This window comes from Pseudochaenichthys georgianus, chromosome 17 (assembly GCF_902827115.2).
Source record: "Pseudochaenichthys georgianus chromosome 17, fPseGeo1.2, whole genome shotgun sequence".
In the NCBI taxonomy this organism is placed as follows: Eukaryota; Metazoa; Chordata; class Actinopteri; order Perciformes; family Channichthyidae; genus Pseudochaenichthys; species Pseudochaenichthys georgianus.
The window spans coordinates 8,959,658-8,982,435 of record NC_047519.1 but is presented as its reverse complement, the minus strand read 5'-3'; the positions used below and the strand labels follow the sequence as shown (position 1 = coordinate 8,982,435).

Genomic DNA, 22,778 nt, shown 5'->3' with positions numbered 1-22,778 from the left:
CTTTTTTAGGATGAGAGCTACTTTCAAAAAATAAAACAAGTCGTGAGCTACTTTTACTCTTTTTTTAGTTTTTTTGCAGTGTATATATTTAGCACATTTTAACATTATTATATGCTTACCTTTAACCTTTGTGTGCTGTTTGGGTCTGTGGGACCCGTTTTCAGTGTTTACTAAAATAAAATGTATTCAATTTAATTATTTTAACCTGCTTTATTTGGGGGTGGACCTCACATCCTCTAAGGGGGTCCGGGGGCATGCACCCCCGGGAAGATTTTTTAAATGTTGACGTTACATGCATCATCTGGTGCACTTTGAGCCCACAATGAATTTATGGATACAGCTCTCAACACTCAGATGAAAGGGAGCTGTATACTTTTCAATAATCCAAACATCTTTAGAATATGATCACAACCAATAACAAATAATTTAAACTTGTTTATTCTTATCTTATGTTATCTAGTTAGCATTCTTTATTTCTATTTATGCATATTTTACTAATCACTCCCCTTTTAAACTGTTTTTTTTTTTTACCCTCCTATAGTACACATTGGAATGCAATGCTGTTGTGTGTGTGTGTGTGTGTCTGAAAGATTTGTACATATGTCTGTAAATGATTTTGGATTCAGTTGTGTGTGTGCGTGAGCAGGCTCGGATTGGCCATCGGGAGATTCGGGACTTTTCCCGGTGTGCCGCTGCCGTTGGTGGGCTGCTGCCTTCGGTGGGCCACTGGCTCTCCCGTTCATCGCGTCCATTCGATATAACATCTCTGCGCCCCACCATTGGGACGCGCCCAACACTTTGAGAAACGCTGGATTAACCTATGGATTATATACCTATACCGTCAGCAGCGTTTTTATCGTTTTAATGCCATTGAACACAACTTTTGATCAAAACAACAGCATAGGTAAGACTTTCTCCCGTGTTTGCTCCGTAATGCTAAGTGGTGTGATGTCTGGTTTTGCTTCCCATGTCACGAGTTCTGATCGCTCGGTGATGATACTTATATGTCTGGAATCTGTGGAATCCCAGTTTGCTAATCGATATCTTGTTTGTGCAGATACGATATAAGGGTATTTTACCTTGAGTTCTGTGCTAATTGCGCTCAGGGCAAATTCAGAGCCTTTGTTATCACCCTTTTGTTTCGTTTAGCTAAACATGGTTAATATTGTCTGAAAGCTGAGTTTTTTTCCCGTTATGTGAGTATGACACATTCATAGTTTATTAAATGTTAAGAAGCCCTCAGACGCTGTTTCTTGCAAGATGTTGCGTTTTGCACCCGCCGGGCCGTGGGGTATAACTGGTTAATACATTTTGGTAATTCAATTATTAATTTTGGTGTAGTTTCTTTCACTTCCTGTCCTGGTTACCCATTTTCTATCTAGTGTTCTATTTAGGGGACTTATCAGCATCATGGTTTGCTTTTCATTAAATAGAAAGAAGAAAATCCTGCTTTTGACATTTTGTCTCTAGGAATAGTCCTGCCTGACTGCATTCTGACTGCATTCTGTACTAAATAAAAAGATGGTGTTTGACAGTTTCCATACTGATACTTCTCAGAAATACCTTGTTGGTTCCCAGTAAGAAGGGGATGTTTTTGGGGAGCTAAGGTTCCCTATCAAACAGTTGAACTAGGTTCCTGCATTGGTCATGGGGATAACATTCCTTGGGGTTCTGACACTTACCCATGCAAGTGGTATGTTAGCATCCCAGCTCCTACCATCCGTCGGTTGCCGTGCTGTAATTACACCGATGGTTCTGGGGCCTCCCTGCTCTCCATCTCCCTCGTCTACAACCCAAAACCTGTTGAAAGAAACTCCCATAGGGCAGATGGAATCTAAATAGTTTTGACCTACTTTTGCTCTGTGGCAGGAGGATGGATGGTGCTGAGAACCTGAAGCTCCATGAGCACCAACCATGACAACTCAATCGCCAAAAGAGCTGAGACTGAGTTTATTAGTCAAATGACAGAAGATTGATCTCTAACTATTTTTGATAATGGAGTCGTGAAAATGTCCGACAATGATTAAAATATGAAGATTTTGTGCCTCCTTCATTTTTATAAAATATTAAAACCAACATCTTTTGGGATTTGGACTGACAAGATATTTAAAGGCATCCCCCAGACTTTTAGAAACTAAAAAATGTTTTCACTATTTTCGGACATTTTATAGAACCGACGGTGATTGATCAATCTGCAAATCAATCGACGATGAGTTTTAGTTGCAACCCTATTCCACCCTCCTTCTTTGCACCCCCTTACTGTTACTCTCTACCTGTCCGTCTTCTGCTCCCCCCACCTTGGCAGCCCTCTATCCTGTGCCCCAAAACACTAAAGCAACCATTTTGTGGAATTTGGTTAAATGGCCCCAATAGCTTACTACCAGCTACCCCACTGGCATTGCACCTTGATATATTTGTTTTCTGTATGCTTTATCTCACTCTTTGCACTCTCTACATTTACACATGTCCTGACCTGACCTTTTACTTGCCCTTCCTTTTACAACAGACAAATCAATCAACCCCCCCCTTCACCATCTGCTCCTCACTTAAATGAACACTTTTAACCATTTATATATCCATTACTCACCATAGGTTATCTTGAACTAAAGGAATAATATATTTTTACCCACATTCCTCTAACATGAAAGAATATTCAAAAAAGTGATGGGATGAAACCCTCTTTAATGGTCACAGCACACACAGTGAAATGTGTGCTCTGCTTTTAACCCATCTAGTGCAGCTATTGCACAGTGCCCAGGGAGCAATTGGAGTGGTGGGGGGGTAGTCTGGTGGTGCCTTGCTCAAGGGCACCACGGCAGGGCCCAGGAGGTGAACTGGGACCTCTTCAAGTACCAGTCCACACTCCATATTTAGGTTTGTTCGGTGACTTGAACCGGCGACCCTATGGCTCCCAGTCCCTACCCCTAATGACTGAGCCACTGAAATTCGTCATAGATGCAGATGCATTGGGGGCCATGTTTCACAACAAATGTGCTGTATAACCGAAGTCTTTTGTATGCTCAGCACTACCCAGACAATCCATTTAAATGGTCGCACGCTATCGGAGACGTGCAACTCATCCGTGACATTCCAACATATTTTTAAATAGTTGATTTTGGCAAAAAACAAGGATCTTTCTGAATTTGTGAGCAATCAACTGGATAACTGAGGCCTGGGTTATACTGCACAGGTTGTGTGAGAGTTTGTAAATAGACCACACAATGAATTCAAAGCATTGAGACTTTTTAACTGAAGAATTCTCACTTGAACCTGGTCTGATCTCCTGGATCGTTGACTTCCTCAGCTGTAGAACTCAGCAGGTCTAAATAGGCATGGCACTTTCTGACACAACAACTACCTGGATAGGCTCACCCCAGGGATGTGTCTTATCCTCTCTTTTATTTATTTTATACACCAACTCCTGCATCAGCACTTTTCCCAATAGGCACTTTATTAAGTATGCAGATGTTACGGCCCGGGTCAGCCTCCTCTTTGATGAGGAAGAGGAGCATGGGCCTGTCCTTGACTTCTTTATTAACCGGTGTGAGAAGTCAAACCTGCTTCTAAGCACCTCAAAAACAAAGGAGATGGAAATTGATTTTAGAATAGCACAATCGCCCAACCCTACTCTTTTATTAAATAGCGAGCCCATTCAATGTGTCACTGAGTACAAGTATCTTGGTGTCGTGCTTGACCACAAGCTCAGATGGGATGTTTGGTCTGAGAAAATAAATGTTAAGTCTCAACAAAGAATGTTTTTTTTACGTAAATTATTGTCTTTTAATGTCGGCAACAGAATGGTGAAGATGTTTTATCATGCTTTTATCGAAAGTGTGCTCTCCTTCGGCATTATATGCTGGTTCGGCAACGCAACTGAGGCACAGAAAAAGTCAGTCAGGAGGGCCATAACATTGTCCAGTAGATTGACGGGAATCTCATTTGCTAATATAGAATGCTTATATAAGGACAGAGTTTGAAAATTGGCACACAATATTGTGAGTGACTTGAGGCACCCTCTTGCCTCTTACTTTGAACTGTTGCCATCCGGGCGGAGATATCGTGCCCCTTATTTAAAAAAGAATAGATCTAGGCTGTATTTCGTCCCACAAGCCATCAAACTCCTGAATAAATGATGGCTAGGACGCACTGTTTACCCAGCTGGTCTGGCCCTGTCCCCCCTATTTCGCAAAGGAGGGCCTATAGGCCCCTTGTCATGTCTGCCGATATCTGGTTTTCTTATGTCCGTTTGTTTTTATCTGTGTCTATGTTGTTGTCAGTGATATATTGTCTTAACTTTTTAAATGCCTCTGTGATGTGCTGCAACCCATTTTCCCCTCTGGGACTAATAAACGAATACTACTATTTTTTTTCTCTGATTTCTGAGGCATGCGCGAAAACAAAGTTCTCTTCAAAAATTCAAGGTAACACAGGGTGAGTTATTGATTGGTGAAGTATGGCTTTAAGTCTACTGTGAGCTTTCTCGTGCTGTAGGAGTTAGCAGGGGTATTAAAATATCCAACATCGTGAAACGTAACCTTTGACGCGGCCACTGCCCTGCCGTCGAGGCACATTGAAGGAAAAACCATGTGTCGTGCTCCAGCTAGTGACATCAACCAGCAAGAATGCACCCAAAAGGTTATTTTAGTCTGTTGCCAGTTCATACCATTTTTTATTATCTTTGTCTTCCTGTACTCTTCATTTACTTGGAGACGGCACTTTCACCACTCCTTAACACTTCGACAAAGAGGGGCTTTCATAAATGGATATTGACATGTTAGATTTACAAAAGAGCCATTGAGAGCTGAGTGTTTGCTACTTGAAAACAAGGAGTGATGACTCCTCCATTTCTCCTTACATCATTCATATAGATGTGGCTGGAGTCATCTGACCTCGAGGAATTTAGCCGATAACTGGCTTGCAAGGAGCTCTGATTTTGAGCTCTTAAAAAAAAAAGGGGGAGTTTTTTTGCAGAGGTGCATGCTCGCCACACGCGTGTGTCCATGACGGTTTTTTCTACAGCCGCTGCCCACAAAGTAAAATTAAGCAGAGGCATAGGGGGAGGATTGTGAGAGTGTTTAGTCATGAGGTAATGTGACAAAGGGAGTTTGTGCCAGGGATTTCTAGGAAAAGAGCCTTGACTTCTACAATATTCACACACATGCTGTAAATCAACTCCTCAGTCCCTCTTGTGTGTGGGTCTGCCCGCGCTGACTTGTTCCTCTGTTTGCGTAATTGCACATGTGTCCATATGATCATGTCAATGTGCATTTACATTTGTGTGAATGTGGGAGAGAAGCAGTAACTTTTGAAAGGCACACGCCTGGAGTAGATTAAATGAGGTGTGTGTGTTGGGGGATTTCCTTTCCCTTTCCCGCATATACATCCCCTAGCAGGAACACAGTGTACTTTTTTGCTAATCACCAGGAACATAGGGGGTAATGGTGAAGCTAAAATCAATACAAGAAGTCAATACATGTCAACGCTACTGAGTAAGGATTTCAGATTTGCAGCTGAAATTGTAATGGCAGAATTTGTTGTTTTGTAGTTATGAAAAAGACTACCTAAGCATGAGTAATGGCCAACCCACTGTAGAAGATGGCCTGAGGGAGGCTCTTTTAAGTTTATTAAGATGTGCTCACCTTTGAACATACATTCCTGCGTTGTGGTCAAGACTCCCTTTTGCTTTGCTCTGTTCAAATGTCCATTATTAGTTTCATTAGCCGCGTTCACACCGCAGTACTTTTCCCACTTTAGTTCCCACTTTAGTTCCGACTATAGTTCCGAAATGTCGCGTTCACACCAAAAAGAGCCCGAACTAAAATGAGTTCATCAGAACCTTTTTTACCCCCTTTTCACATTTCGTAGGCGAAAAAGGTTCCTATGTCTGATTGGCTGGGCGGAATGCAAACCACGCCCCATCTGACAGGAGGGAGCCTCGTTGAGCTGCAAGTGTGGCTACAGAAGGAGTTCACTCCGTCATGGAGGGGTAGGGTCGAGGGAGTGGTTTGGGATTGGGCCTAATTTATGGCAACACAAAATAAAACATGGGAGCGGTCAAGTGATGAGGAGGTGTCGGCGTTCTGGCGATTTACTCGGAAGTCCCCAACTCCAGGGACTTCTGGCCGGGGACTTCAGGTGTATACGCCGTGAAGTTGTTTGCGGCCTGCCAGTAAACCCAAAGCAGAAGAAGAAGTGACGTCAGCGGCTTCATTTGCCTACTCCTCTCCCAGGAACTTATTCCGGTGTGAACGCGATCTGTACTTATTTCATGAGAACTAAAGAGTTCTCATGAACTAAGTTCTCATGAACCTTTGTGGGAAAAGTACTGCGGTGTGAATGCGCCTCATGAAAGCCTTTCCTGCAGCCAAGTTAACTGCAGCGTTAGCCAAGCCAAGTTTAGTGCTCAGAGTTTTCTGAGGGGGGGGGGGGTTGGAGGAAATGAAGTCACGTGAGGAGATATTTCTAGGAATCAGTCTGTTTTCACTGTCTCAACTCTTCCCTATATCTTTCTCTTCTCTCTTTTTTTCGCCCTGAATATGGTTGACACAGGAACCCCTACAAGGCTTTCTACCAGGCCTTCCAGTCTGACAGCAGATTAAGGAACTTAAAGGCCCACAATGATAGGTACGGTACTCTGCTGAGTTTTGGACTGGACGGTCCTGCAGAAGTGAAGCAACATGTGTGCAGTGTTCAGTAGCAGCAAGCTTTGCTTTCTCCACGTGTATTGATTGAGTTTGGAAACAAAGCCTGGCAGGATTGGCCAATAGACTTTTCAACAACATCTCTGTAATTTAGCTTTCAGCGTCTGTCTCTGATGCTTTCTTTGGCACTAACTGTTCTGGTTTGCTTACTGTTTGAGTGTTATTGCCACAAGTTTCATCTCCATTGTTTTTTGTACTATCAAAATTGCTGAGATCCTTGGCCATGAACCCAATAGAGCTAAACTGTTGAGTTGGGGTGCAACAACTAATCGACTTAATCGATTAAAATCGATGACCAAATTAGTTGCCAACTAATTCAGTCGTCGATTCGTTGGTGACGCCATCACGTGTGTTTTACGCACCGTTAAGCTCCAACGTTATCGGTCTTTTTATCCGTACTGGAGACATTTAAAAAAACATTTCATATGTATTATTGCTACAAAAACTCCAACGTTATCGGTAAGGGTGGTAACACGAGCAATTTGTCTAAACATTTAGCAAAAGTGCACCACATCCAGACAGAGAAATGCACCAGGTTCGACTGTCTTTCTAGTAGCTCTGTAGCCCCATCCACTAATAACTTTTCCACGTCAGCAACACACGGAGTTAACAAAATTATACAAACATGGGTTAATGATTAGAGGTAACTGAGTTATTTATTTTGTTAAAGTTTCAGCTATTCTGTTTACAGTTCTGTTATCACATTATTTAATATGATTTGTTAAAACATTGTTTCTTTTGATGTGAAATACTATTTATTTAATTTAAATAAAAAGCAATGTTCATTTTGTTCACAATTTGTTTAGTTAATTTAATAATATTTGTATTTTTGAATCAAGTATTCATCTTTATTGTATTCATCTTTATTGTCTTCATTGTTAGTTTCCACATGCCTTAAGCAAAATCTAAAAGTTGATGGCTAAATAAGAGCGTTTGAGAAATTGTGCAAGGCATAATAGTCTAAATAGTCGATTAATCGTTTCATTATTCGATTATCAAATTAGTCGTTTGTTGCAGCCCTACTGTTGAGTAGATTAATTACAAGTTAAACCAAATGCAACGATTACTTTTTGGTCATCGAGAATCTATTTTCTGATTAATCTATTTCCCTAATCTGATATATCTGCTGATATGAGCTAATTGAAAGTATGGTTGCAGATGTTGGCCAATGAACGCAACGGGACAATATTTTGGTGTTGGAAGAATTGTGGTTTCCTTTTGTAGTCTGTATAGTATTTACCAACTAGATAATGCAATTCCTGAAGAAATTGCTTGTGGGAATGCTTTATGCTGAAAATTTGACGCTAAACTGCTATGCTGAAATGTAATGTGTAAGAAGAAAGTGAAGAATTTAGATGTCCTGATTTAGATTTAGATGTGTTGATGGCTGCATCGTTAACAAACCTGTGAAGTTTTGGGCCGTTTGGAATATTTTCACTAAAGTTATGTGAACCGTGTTTCATGGCGAGCATTGTGTTGCCATGGCAACGGTATTTGAAGAAATTTCAAAACTGTCACGTAGATGTCTTCACGGCTGGATTGTTAGCACACATGTAAAGTTTGAGCACTTTTTTACCATTTTCATAGGAGTTATAGCAGTATCGTGTTTTACGGCGAGGGATGCGTTGCCATGGCAACAGCTTTTGAATAAAACTCACTAATGGCACATAGACATGTTGAGGGCTGGACCATTAACTGTCATCTGAAGTCTGGTGGTGTTTTGACCATTTTCATATGAGTTACGACAACATCGTGTTTTTTTGGCGAGGGATGCGTTTCCATGGAATCATCTCAGAAAAACATCTCATCTCAGATTTGGCGTAGAGCTGTTGAGGCACGGACCGGTGATATACAAGCAAAGTTTGGGGGGCGATCGGACCGTGTCCTTTGGAGGAGTTACAGCGACATTGTGTTTTATGGCGAGGGATGCGTTTCCATGGAAACGGCATATGATGACACCCCATAAATGACATAGAGCTGTTGAGGGCCGAACCATTAACCATTATCTGAAAAAAAATATGAAGGCGAATTTCAAGCTCTCCTTCACTCTAGCTGTGACATCACGCACTCTACCCTTAACGAGCTGCGCAATGCAATACACACCAATGTCAAAATCTGAAGAAGGCCTCTTTACCAAGGTCTGAACAATGTTTAATATCTCTAAAAGTATGAATCTGATTTAAAAGCTGTGTAACATGAATAATGTCAGAAAGATGTGTAACATTTTAAAGTTGGAATGAGGTTTGAAAGTGTGAAAGTATGAAGGAACAGTTGGCAGTTGAAGTCGCATGAAGATTTTTCAAGTCTGAAGAGTTTCTCCATTGACTTCCATGTTAAAAATGTGATGAATTATGGGATATATCTTGGGAATTATGAAAGTTATGAATGAGAAAAGTAATAGCAATCGATTCCCGACCGAGCTGAACGTTTTGATGTTTGAACGACATTTCTGTGATGTGGAATGTGGGAGCAGAAGAGCGTCAAAATAACCCGGCGGAATAAGAATAAAGTAGTTGGAATGTTGTATCAGCATTCCCACTAAATGACATTTGAGCGGGCCGATGTTGAATGCAGGTGGAAAAGAGCAGATGAGATGGATAGCATTTCCCTGTCAACATTGTCTCATCTTCAAATCCATTCTCGAGTTGATAATGTTTGAGTGACAGATATGTTACCGGATATTTGGAACCCTGAAATAACTTCATCAGTATTGGCTTCAAAAACGATGTAATATAGTTAGTATTGTACAAAGCAGAAAGCAGCACCAGATACTGGGCACATTTTTTGTTATTGCTTCACTCAAGCTCAAAACAATTAATGATCAAATATTTGCCAATGAATTTCTGTTGATCATTTTAGTTCTAAACCAATCATTTAAGCAAGGTTATTTGAACATACCTAACCCTAACCCAAAATATCCCTCCTAATTGTCCATTGTGAAAACTGATAGTTCTTTAACAATAAATGATACAATTTTAAGCAGGAAGTGACATCTTTAAAGACATTTTGAACCTTTTTCCTTTATTCAACTTCCCAGTTAGTAATTTAGTAAAACGATCTGATCATCAGACTGCTCATGTTGCGTGCTGTACTGAATAACTTCCCAATATCTCAGAGGGTAGTTTGTTTAGTAATGTTTTGATCTTTTATAGAAATGGCCAAACTATAATTATTGAAGTAAATTAAAAATGCTAACATACTACATTTGCTTTTGCTTTTAAGTCGATGAGACTAGCCTAAATGTGTGTGCATGCCATCTGTAACACTTACACAAAGTAAGAACAGCCTGCTTTATACTGCAACACTCTCCACTGTGTCACTGTCTTTCAAATACATTTGAATCAGTTACATTATAAATGCATCAACGAGCTGTTTAAATCATAAAGGATACTGCAGTATGAGGACTCTGCCCTTGTGTTTTAACAGCTACCCTGACACAAAATAGTGAGTGCCTTCAACATTTGTACCATGCCTCTTTCAAAAATGAAAAGGGAAGGACATGAAACCATAACTGTGCACAGGAAATGAAACTGTTTTTAGAGACATAAGAGGCTTCTCAATACTCAAATTTCCCCTCCTCGACTCCCCTCCTCGACTCCCCTCCTCGAGACTTAGTCCCACCCACAGGAGATGCGAGCGGAGGACCGAGGAGGGGAACCGAGGAGAGAGGAGGGGAAGCAGCAGACGTTTAAAGAAATGAGAACTCCTCTCCTCTGAGTGGTCATATTAAAGCGACGTCCGTTCATTATTACGTGGCAACAGCTGCATCAGCTGTCGAGTGTTTTGTCATATTTTATAATCTCTGTTAGATCATCTGAACATTGTTCCCCCAGATATTTACCTTGAATTCATTGAGAGTGCGGTATAATGAGACAATAACAGGCTACAGATGCGGACACACACACACAAATATATTTATATAAATATATGCAATTTAAAGTATGAGAGCACTCTCATAATAACGTAACACAATCAGAGACTGGATATATCCCCCCCCACTCTCTCTGGTCGCTGAAATGGGGAATTGAAATGACGGGCCAAAAGTTGTATTAAAAGTATTAAAAGTAAGCAGAGGACACCAAACCAACTAAGACCTGTCTGTCTGCCGCATCTGCGCACTGTACAACACACACCTACACACTGTACCACACACACACCTACACACTGTACCACACACACCTACAGCTCCTAAAGCATAATCAGGCTACAGCCGTTGTGTATTTTATTATGCGAAGCACTAAATGGTTTTAGAAAAATATCGACTCTTTGTTTGTATATATCTACTAAACTAAAGCAAATAAAGAGAATAATGTAGGCCTGTTATACTGAGTGATATATTTTACACACTGCTCTGCTTTCTGCAGGACCTCACAGCTGTTCTCACTGTAAACATCGCGTTGCGATGAGAGCAGTTTCTAAAATAATATCCAGGGGATGCATGCAGAGCTGTCATTGGCTGAGATAAGTCCGGCCGTGTGTCACGCCTCCACCGTTCCCGGAAATGCATCCGCGGAGGAGCCGTGGAGGAACCATCAGTGTATCCTCGGTTATAGCTCCTCCAGAGAGCCTCCTCGACGCTCGATCCTTGGTCCTCGGTGTGCATTTAGAGAAATGAGACGTCCTTCAAAATGGCGCGCTGAAATTCATTTCCAGGTCACTACCGGAGGACCGAGGAGTCGAGGAGTCGAGGAGGGGAAATTTGAGTATTGAGAAGCCTCTATATAGAGCTGACACACCATCACTAGCCTCCGAGGAACAACACACACACACACACACACACACACACACACACACACACACACACACACACACACAGTTGATGTGCATTGTGATGGCATTATCTAAACTCCATTGTTGTTATTCCTTGAAGACTCAATATCTGTTTTACTATTGCGAGCTCAATTTTCCTGATTTCAGGTGATTTCCCTTCTTGTAACTCTGCAAAATTATAAAATTCTTATGGGCCCCATGCGTAACTTTTTTTTCTATTTCTGTTGTGGATACGCTGTTCTGCGAAGGGCTGTTTTTGTTTCCGTGGAAAAGATAACCAGGGCTTTGTTTGAGACGGTTTGGTAGCTCATGGTGATGGCCTTTGGTATTGACCCTAAATCAGTCTATTTTATTGGCATTATATGGGATCAGGTCCGAAGCGACACATGAAGTCATTGTGTTGGGCTAGTGTGAAACATGTTCAAACCTGTTTGATATTAAAGGATCAGTGTGTAGGATTTAGGGGGATTTATTGGCAGAAACAGACTATAATATTCTCAACTAAGATTTCATTGGTGTGTAATCACCTGATACTAAGAAACCGTTGTTTGCTTACAATGAGCCTTTCACATCTACATAGGAACACGTTTATTTTACGGAGTCCATCATGTTGCACCGCCATGTTTCTATGGTAGCCCAGGGCAGACAAATACAACTCTGATTGTTGAAAGAGCGTTCCTTTATTGCATTACCCAGAGGCATTGATTCTGCATGATCCTATACATACAAGCAGTTTTAGTTTTTCCTTTTTTTGATTTACTTTACTGTCTATATTTAGCACAGCTGAAGATAGACAGGAAATGGGGAGATAGGGTGCAAGGGGTGTGGGTGGGACAACATGCAACATACAGATCCTATTTATTACCATAAAGTTCTCCATATAGGAAAACTGATCTGGATGACACCTTTTCTTGATGGAATATACTATTGAAATGCAAAGTGTGCACAATGCATTGCAACAAAAACGGGGCTGTCAAAATTTCCCGCAACGAAAATATTTCCTAATTTAGGATAAATAACATATATCTTATCTTTATCTTGTGTTCATCCATATGGCTTACCTGGCACATCTTCCTGGCAGAGTATAAAATAAAGATAATACACGAAATACATACTAAACACATTGGCATTGTCATTAGTAGTATGCTAGCATGCTGCTGTAAGCAACTAGCATTACTGTAGACATTTTTAAAGTCGATATTTCGCCCACGGCTTGAGAACTACTTTTGCATAGGTGCACCAAAAGTTTTTCTCTCAAGACAATCAGGACAGTTTTTGGAAGGGTGCTTAAACGGGGCCTTTCAGGCAGAGGATGTATATTCAGATAGGCAGTACAACAAAAATAATGTGTCTTTTGAACATAAAAGCATGTCAATATGAATGAACCTGAAAAAAAAAATAACATGTCCCCTTTAAATTATTACGAAATTGAAACCAGAACCATTCTAGTAGCATTTATGGAAAAAAAACAGGATAAAAAACGTATCCATTCAACTGTTTTTCTATTTATTTTTCCTTAACTTGTAATTGTTTCCATTACGTTTCCAATCTTATCATTTGTGTCACTGTTATGTTATGCAAAATGTGAACTTCAAAAAGACAGCCTCCATAACCATCTCCTATCTCATCTATTGCTCGCTTTGGTATTACACCCGAGTCATACTTCTTGAATAGTTTGGATGCTTGCTTGATTGTCGCTTTTTCGCACTTCCTTATTAATTCTCTGCGGGCAGAATACCAATACCCCGCTACATACACAGCTGTGCAATAAAATGTGTCACGAATGACGGAAGTTGTTTGAATAAATAACATGCTCTGTTTACTTAAGGTGTTTATGTCAACTTGTGTTAGAAATGTAAGATCTAGATTAATTACAATTTAAAGCTAAGAAACACAGGCATTTAGGTACGATTGTATACCTGTTATCCTTGTGCACATAAATCTGGCCTCACCTCTTACTCTCTGAACTTGTCTTGGCATGTCTCAGTGCGAGTAAAAGACTTGGCTTTGTTGTTTCTGGTTTGCTGAAGAAAACCCTTTTTGCTCTTCAATATACCAGCTGTTCTGCCACAGGCAGCAGCCAACAACTATTCAATGTCCACACGAGTTATTCACCCTCAAAACTTGCCCCTGTGTGGGTGCAAACTTTTCTGCGGCTAATGGACTTTTTTATTGACATTCCTACTTTACAGCATTGTAAGGGAAACGCCAAACTCTACCCGTGGCTTATTATACATGTCTGTCCCGTGACGTTCACAGTAGCGTGTGTTGCATAATCAGTGTCGGGGTAAGCTGAAACCCTCATGAGCGTTCTGTTTTAGCCCAGCCCACAGTCCTCTGGAGTTTGACTATACTTACCATTGTTATATACTGTTTGCTTTGTAACGCTGGAAAAAACTGGAGGAGGATTTACTGTACATTCAACACGTCGTGTTTTTAAGTCAGCAGCTTAAGCAAGTTCTCTGCCCTGACTTGACATCTAGAGGTTTAAACAAGTTCATGTGAGGTAACCTCACTCATGTTGCTTTCCAGAAACTCCCCCAGTGCCAGTTGTTCTTGGAAGTTCTACTTGGAGTGCCAGATGGTGTTCTTATACGGTTTCATTCAGTTCGTTGTTATTGTGGCCTGATTCGATTTAACGAGAAATGTGACGGTTAGCCGCCCAAAACGATCGAGACTCAACAAACTCGTCTTTACCAACTTTCACTCAGATTGACTTCACTGTGGTAATCCGTCCCACACGTTTAGAAGTATTATTGTGTTGATGTTGTCCAGTCTCTGTAGCTACAAACTCATCACCAGCCCGGCACATGTCCCCAGCGACCGGTCACATGGGTGCTTTGAGTTTCCTCTCTTTGTACTCCCTGGTTTGATCTAAGTGGTGTCATTCCATCTCATTACTGCCTCCACTAAAGCCAGCTGGAGAAAGAAGGAGCCAAAACAAAGAATCACTGTCAAGCGGGATGACGACGCTGAAACTATAAGTTGAGTAGTCATCTGGCAGAAACTAAATCGGTAACAATTGCCACCGCCAAGGAGTTAATGTTTTATTTTGTCCTCTTCTGTCGGAAGGATTACGAAAAAAGAGCAGAGTTTTTGTCCGTATCACGACTTGAACCCACCTTGACGGAAGAACTTCCAAACTTGCTCAATTGGAGCATTCTGAAAAGCATGTGAATACAACATTGTCTTCGGTGTAAGACTGCCCTTGTTTGTTGCAGTAAACTCAATGATACTGTGTTTTGGTTGGACAAAATAAGCAATTTGAATACATCGGACGCATTCTTTTAATGGGAATTCCTACTATTTTCTGACAGACCAGACGTCTAGAACGTAATAACAAAAATGCTGCAGATTAGTACAAAGCTCTAGATCAGGGGTGTCAAACTCAAGGCCCGGGGGCCAAATCCGGCCCGCGACTTCATTTCATGTGGCCCCACAAGAGCTTGCAAATAATATAATAAGTGTATTATACGGTTATATGCCGCTTTACAGAAGCACATTGCCCATAAACTACATGTCCTACAATGCATCTCAATGCACTTTTTTTTCAAAATGTTACTTTTTTCAAAATGTCACTTTTTTGTTTTTGTTTTTCGAGAATTTGGATTTTCTTTTTAAATCATTTTGTGACATGCGCACTGAAGAGACTTGCAATTGTTTGCCCAGACTTCTGCTTTCAGACGTAGTTAATTATGAAGTTATTACCCTATCCGATAATAAACCAATGCAGAGGCAATAATGTAATGTAATACATTATTTAATATTAAATATTTATATATTTATTTTTATATAGTCTTATATATAAAACTGGCCCTTTGAGTGCAACCATGATGCTAATGTGGCCCGAGTTGAAATTGAGTTTGACACCCCTGCTCTAGATGGTTGCGTAATATGCCTCTCAGCACTTACTGTTGTTTGGATGCAAGTTGTCACATGAAGATACGCCAACATTTCCCTCCCCAGATGTACGGTTTCTCCCAAAATTGCAACGTTGGTCTGTTTCTGCTATAATCAAGGGAGCGTCTGCCCTTTGTTGTCCGGAAACACTTTGGTGAGTTGATGTCTGCCGAACGGCTGCATTCACTCATTCTAAAATGCTACCATCAGTTTCATTCTCGTTCACTGCATTTGTCTTTCCAGCCATCATTAGTCCAATCATGAAAATTGAGTGTGAATCATAAAGCAAATATTCAGCTCACATCTGAATCCAGAATTCTCCGGACAGTTATGACCACAAATAAAAAAATTAAGCGTTTCCTTAATAATGTAGCAATTGTTGAGGTTCTCGCACTTTGTATAAAGATAGTGCTTCGTCATTCTCCTTTTTTAATTTGTTGTGAACTTGCAACAGCTTACACATTTAATTCACATCTTTAATTGATTGTGCTTGGCTTGATTTCAAATAAGGAAGCAATAACATTTTGATAACACTTTAAGATGAGTTATGTGAATTGATTGAATTATTTTCAGATGTTTGAACAATTTCTGAAGGTTTATATTTGGCCATTTCTGATAAGTTACTCTACATGTACTCAACACTAACTTTTACAAATGTGTTTCTAGGATGGCAACCAGGTATCTTCTTTTTGGGGACAAAACTGAAAATCCCTATATTTTTAAATAATTTGAAAAATATGCATTTACACGTTAGCTATAGAATATACAATAACATATGAAATGTATACATGTAATGCATGCAGCTGTCAGTTCAGACGCCAGACTACTCTCCCTCCCGAACTTAACACTTTTTATTTGAGCTGGTTCTTAGTCAGTTGAACTCTTCACCCCATTCTGACAACCTAATTTAGTCACTGAAACAGATTCATGTACCGCACGCGTGTACCGTGTTTAGAAGTTGGGTCCACGTGTTGCTGTACATTTTGCTTTAAATATTAACAATTAGTAAAGTCCATAAATGTTTGCCAATGTCAACCTGGCAACCGTTCCGTCTCCCTGTGTACTGAATATACAGGGTGTTGAATTCAATATGTTCTACAGCTACGGTATGATTCTGTTAATGGTTAAGTATGTTTGTGTCTGCACTCTGTGAAGCAACAAGGGGTGTAGCCCTTCCATGGCCTGTACTCTACAGAGTGACCGACTCCTCTGGGTACCGGCCTATTGGAAATGTTGTTGTTTTATTTGGTTATGTAACCGCTCCTGGGGTCACATAATACTGACAGTACATTCCTGCTTGTAATTTACATCTTCAGGAGATGGGTGTGTGCGTCTGTTGGTATAGGCTCGAGACAATATGCATCTTATTCAACACATGTCTGCATTGGTCAGTGTATGATGTTCTCTCAGGTAACGTGTGTTAGACGTGGTCCGATCTGACTGACCGGGATCAGAGGCATGTAGGACAGGAGACTGACAGTGTTTCATAGCAGCAGACGTACGTATGGGGAACATTCCTTCCTTGGTACAGCCCACTGATAGCAATCGACTGAGTGCTTCCGCTGGCCTAACACTCACACACATACATTGGATGGTGTGTGAAGGAACAGAACATTTTGTCCTGGGGGGGGGGGGGGGGGGGAAGTCTATTCTCTAATTAACCTGCTGTTTTCTTGTATTGGTCTTCAACGTCTTCCCATCGCCCTTTGTTGCAGACATCAACCCAAGTTTAGGAATCTTCAACAGATACTAGATTCCTGAGGTCCTTCCACCGATGGGCCGAGACATACTTCCGTTAACAAGCCCACATCTTAGTTTACAGGCTCGTGTTGATTTATTTGACGAGTCAAACCGTCTGAATTATATTGTTTTGCCCAATTAGTCCCCGAGTGCCACACTCCCAGTTGAGATAACAGCTTGTCGGTGCCCTCTGGTGGAGGAACTATTTTATGGTGACACAGTTTCTAAAATATACCTTAAGCTTTTTACCTGACCTTGTAAATACCCAAATGGGTTATAAGCAATTCTAAGTTAATAATAGCCGATGGAGATGTTGTTGACCCGGAAGTGTTGCGTGTCATTCTGGTCTGGTCAGATCGCTCTGATTTCCAACATTTTAACTGATCTGATGCCGCCATTTGTTTTTGATTTAAGTAGTTTTGGGAATGTTACTGAGCAGTCACAATATAAGTAAGTTGTGATTTGTAAATATACTTATAAAGATTAAGGTTCATTTTTAGAACTGCAACAATGCATCTGTGTTGGCGCATTGCATTGGCCCTTTTTTAAATAGCTTAATTAACAGAGTTGAATGTATTAATCGTTGGCACTTGTGGGCCTCCGTACTCCTGCAGTTACTGTCCTCAGCAGACAGGCTCTGTAAGCGGGCGGATTGCCGTGTCTCCCCGCCTCCTGTCAGCTCCTCTGACGTCTCACCCGGCGGTTCATGTTACATTATTCTAAAAGTGGTCACAGTCGCCCACTAAGCCCCCTCGAGTGCACTCCGGTGGCCCTTTCCTCTCTCGCTGCTCTCGATGTAGCTTCAGCCGCAGGCAGCACCATGCCGTGCACTTTTTCTTACAAACCCCCGTGCTGCCCCGAGGACCCCGGCCGGCATGCGACCTGTGGCCCGCTGCTCTCCTACCGGACCCGCCGCAGGTAACGGGGGGGTTAGGGGTAGGGTTAATTGTTGTCACTGGCGACTAATTGGGTTAAGATTCCCAGGTCTTGACACGCAACTTGCGTCATCATATATACTTTAATAGATGGTGGGAGAATGTGTGTGTGATACTCAGGCAGCAGCGCTTTGTTGTAGGGTCTTGGCTTGGGAACCGTAGGGTCACTGATTCGAGTCCCTGAGCGGACTTTGAAAAGGAAATGTATACATTGTATATCGGAGAGGTGACGGTTCACTCCATGGGAGCTTTCGAGATGTCCTTGAGGGCACTGAAACATGGCAGACCCTTCGCTCGGACGCCTCCATCAGTGCATCTTCTTACTATATCCTGTTATTGTTGCCAGCAGCCTTTTGAGACATGAGCACACCTAATACAGCAGTTCCACATTTGCACCTACCTTGTGCTGCTTGCAGCCACGCTTCCTGCATGTCTCCTGCCCTGACCTATAAACAGAGCTAGAGTGCACAGTACGACCACGAGTGGTGACGAGTCATTTCATATGGTCTGCATTCCTGTGGGCATTCCACAGCGGTTGCTTTGGTAAACTGAGCACCAATGTCTTGTCTAATCCTTTTTCTTTTATTTATTAATGTGGTGGTGTTTCTGTTTTTTATGCTGAGTTAAAGATGACTATCCTCTGGAGGTTTTGAATCCTGAAAGCTTTGGGATCAATTCTAAAAGGACCATATCTTTTCTTTTTCACAGGTCCTCGGGAACCAATGTTGCTGCCATTGACAATAAAATTGAACAGGCAATGGTGAGTACTCTAGTATTTACCGTGCATCGTGCACTTCTCTAGAGCTGCAATGGACCAAGCGCATATTTTAATAATCCAGCCATTTTTGAAAGACATTTCATGCAAAAATATCAGAGGACAGTTTTTTCTGTTCACATCATAAACATTTAAATACAATTTGTAGAACTGGGATGGACACGTTTTTTTAGTATTTTCTGACATATTTATAGTCGAAACCAGTAATTGAAATACAAATGGGCAGATTATTCGATTGAAAGAAATGTTGTTGCACTTTTTATTTGTATTGTAAGAATGTGTTCCGTTACATGGAAGGACAGAGACATATCCTGTGTCTTTTGACTTGACCTTCATTCTTTATATTATTGGAAGTTCCTGAATGCATTTGTCTCTTACTTATTCTAATATTTATAAGAACCAAGCACTCTTGATATTTGTTCGTCTTTGCCGTTGAGCAGGGGCACACAGCTAGCATGAACACATGTAGCCTGTAGCCTCCCTCTGATGTCCTTGTCTGCTGCATGCTGAACATCATAAATCATCCTCGTGTCCCCGCTGCCTCCGGTCAGGTCCTATATATTAATTTCTTGATGTCACGTGTTCCTGCAGGACCTGGTGAAAAGCCATCTGATGTACGCGGTGCGGGAGGAGGTGGAGGTGTTGAAGGAGCAGATCAAGGAGCTGTTTGAGAGGAACTCTGTGCTGGAGAAGGAGAACGCTGTGTTGAAATCTCTGGCCAACAGCGAGCAGCTGTCTCAGCTGCCCGCACAGCCGGCCCCCAGCTCCAGCACCACACCCCCCCAGCAAGGACTCAGCCAGCCTCAGCCTCCGCTTCAAGTTCAGCCTCAGCAGCCCCACCCCCAGCCGCAGCCGCAGCCCCACCCCCAGCCGCAGCCCCACCCCCAGCCGCAGCTCCACCCCCAGCCGCAGCTCCACCCCCAGCCGCAGCTCCACCCCCAGCCGCAGCTCCACCCCCAGCCGCAGCTCCACCCCAAACCCCAGCCGCTCCAGACTCCGCTCGACCCCAGCCAACCGCAGCCCAACGTCACGTCTGCTTGAAGTGCATCCCAAAAGAAAAAAATCTATTACATCTAGTTTGTGAAATTAAAAAAGAAGATAAAAAAAAAAAACATTGTCTTCTTAGCCACCAGCTTGACCACAAAGTGTGTGTGTGTGTGTGTGTGTGTGTGTGTGTGTGTGTGTGTGTGTGTGTGTGTGTGTGTGTGTGTGTGTGTGTGTGTGTGTGTGTGTGTGTGTGTGTGTGTGTGTGTGTGTGTGTGTGTGTGTGTGTGTGTGTGTGTGTGTGTGTGTGTGTGTGTGTGTGTGTGTGTGTGTGTGTGTGTGTGTGTGTGTGTGTGTGTGTGTGTGTGTGGTGTGTGTGTGTGTGTGTGTGTGTGTGTGTGTGTGTGTGTGTGTGTGTGTGTGTGTGTGTGTGTGTGTGTGTGTGTGTGTGTGTGTGTGTGTGTGTGTGTGTGTGTGTGTGTGTGTGTGTGTGTGTGTGTGTGTGTGTGTGTGTGTGTGTGTGTGTGTGTGTGTGTGTGGGCCTTTTCCAGTGTTAATGCAATCATCGAGAGAAAGTGTGTGTAGAGAGAGGGGGGGGGGGGGGGGGGTGAGAGTGTTTGGTTTCATCTTGGCTGTGTTCCCTGCTGCGGAGCTCGTGGACAGGATGTCTTCTCCAGACTGGCCCGTGACCTCAGCTGGGGTGTCGGACAGAGAGGGGGGACGTCACCTCGCATAAGGGACAAACGGGAGTGATTGTCAAAAAGAGCGATTATTTTTTTAAGTGACATATGAGTGGGTAACGAGGGTATTTTTCGCCTTGCTGTTTCATGTTGTACAGAAAGAAATGGGAAAGAAAGTTTCTCGGAGCGCACCACCGCTGCCGCCATCTTTACATCAACCTTTGCATCTTTCATGTCTTTATTTATTACAGGGCTGCTATTCTCACGCCTAAACTATATCACGAACCTGTCCAACAGTAGCCCGGTGACTCGTTTCCGCTTTCTTCTTCAGTGTTTCAACAGATCGGCCATGCTTTGAAAATAGTGATGCTTTACGTTTGTTGAAAACGTAAGCTTAAAACAAATCTGACAAATGTTTAACACTAACTCAAATCAGCAGATCCAGTATGTACGGAAGAGGATTAGGGCCATATTTGATATTTTTTTGCGATCTGACCAAAAAGTTCTAAAATAATGTAGTTTTGGGAAGTCAGGATTCTGAGATTTTTTTGGGGCAATTCTCTTAAAAAAAGTAGGAATTCTGACTTTAATTTCATGATTCTAAGAAAAAAGTCATTTCTGAATTCTGAGAAACATTCGGAATCTTGAGGAAAAGTGAGATTTCTGGAAAAATAAATGTTAATTTGAGAAAAAAAAAAGTAGAATTCTCAATGAATCGGATAATAAGTTGGAATTCTGACTTTAATTATAGAGTTCTGAGGAAAAATAGTAATTGTTCTGATTTTTATTTCAAATTCTGAGAAAAAGTCTTAAGTCTTACATTTTTTTCCTCAGAATTAAAAAAAGAAATCACTTGGTCGAATCTCAAACACATTCACAGTGGCCGTAATCCTTTTCCGCAACTATGAATGTACATTTTTGTCAAATATAAAGTATTAAGAGCCTTGACGGGTGTCTCCTCACCCGTCGACATCAAATCGTAACGTGAGCCTGCAGAAAGGTATTTGAAGATATCATTCTGTTATCTAAAAAGGAATTAGTATTGCCATCACCCCCACCTTCATGATTTTTTTTTTCCTCCCAATGTTTATCTTGAGGGGCCAGGTGGGGGGGAAGCTGTGAAAATCATTCAACCTACTTTGTAACCAAAGATGCAAAGCTGTGTAAAGAAATTGATTATTTTTAAATGCACACATGTATTTCTTTTTTTGTTACTTCCTCCTTCACGATATTTTGTTGCCGTCAGCATGTTCTGCATGATCTGTAATCTTCAAACCACTTTCTTACCTCATTTTTATTCAGCACTCTTATTGTAAGATAGTCTGTGAACAGTGTAAATGGGAGAAGGGGGGGGGGGGGGGATGATGCGGAGCAGAGGAAAATAACCTAGTGTTACTGACACTAGTCACAGAAAAATGAAGTGAGCCATGTTTTGTTCATTTAAATGGTGTTTGAGATTCATATGCCAATAGTTTTGTTACATTGCAAATTTTAATGTATTTAAATAAAAGCAATATTCAGATTCCATAATATGGGTTTCTTTTGTCTCATTTTAACTAGTTTAATACAATATTTTATTTTTAAAGGGACAATTTGCCATAAAATCACAAGTATATTTTCCCTCTAGCCTGGAGTGCTATTTATCAATCTAGATTGTTCCGGTGTCCGTTATCCGCAATAACATGTCTTTAAAAACCAACAGTTGTCTCTTTTCAGATATGACCCAGTGACAGAAATGTATTTCTTTGGCGCTTGGAGCACCACAAACCAATTAGTTGCATATAAAGCGGATATCTCCAACACGAGACATCGAGAATGGTTTTATTTGGCTGTGAACTCCGTCTGACTCAATAGTGCTGGCTCCAGTCGGACTCACAAGCTGAAGCAGAGGAACTATATTCTCCCTTTAGTGGATGCACACTGTTTTCTGGGTCATACAGTTATAGTCCCGTTAGAGCCCGTTTTTGTTTGTATGTCAAAGGTCAAATACTATTGCCACCTGGTGGTCAAATCTGTAATATGTAGTTTAAGATAAAAGACTACATTTCCCACAACGGCAGGAGACAGATATTGGCAACCTGAGTGGGAGAAGCCAACAAGACGCAGTTCTCAACCGTTTATTTTTGAAGAAAATAGGACAATCTAAGTTTGCTAATCATATTTGAGTTGTACATCTTTTGTTTTTAACTTTGAATACATTTTATTTTGGACTTACCACACGAGCTGCATATCAAGCCAGCCTGCCAAGTTAGTCAAAACAGACTGTTTTCAAAAGGTGTTTGAAGGCTAATAG

At 41.5% G+C, this 22,778-nt stretch overlaps 1 protein-coding gene across 1 annotated transcript in view; it reads left to right on the top strand.

Annotated features, from left to right (window-relative positions):
* The window catches only part of LOC117462535 (TSC22 domain family protein 2-like), a 35,880-nt gene extending 15,847 nt beyond the window's left edge, over positions 1-20,033 (top strand). The window contains exons 2-3 of the mRNA XM_071206204.1: positions 18,755-18,806; positions 19,413-20,033. Of these exons, the coding sequence (XP_071062305.1) occupies positions 18,755-18,806; positions 19,413-19,862 (502 nt within the window). The 3' untranslated portion in view covers positions 19,863-20,033. The remainder of the gene's footprint in view (positions 1-18,754; positions 18,807-19,412) is intronic.
* The last annotated feature ends 2,745 nt before the right edge of the window (positions 20,034-22,778 follow it).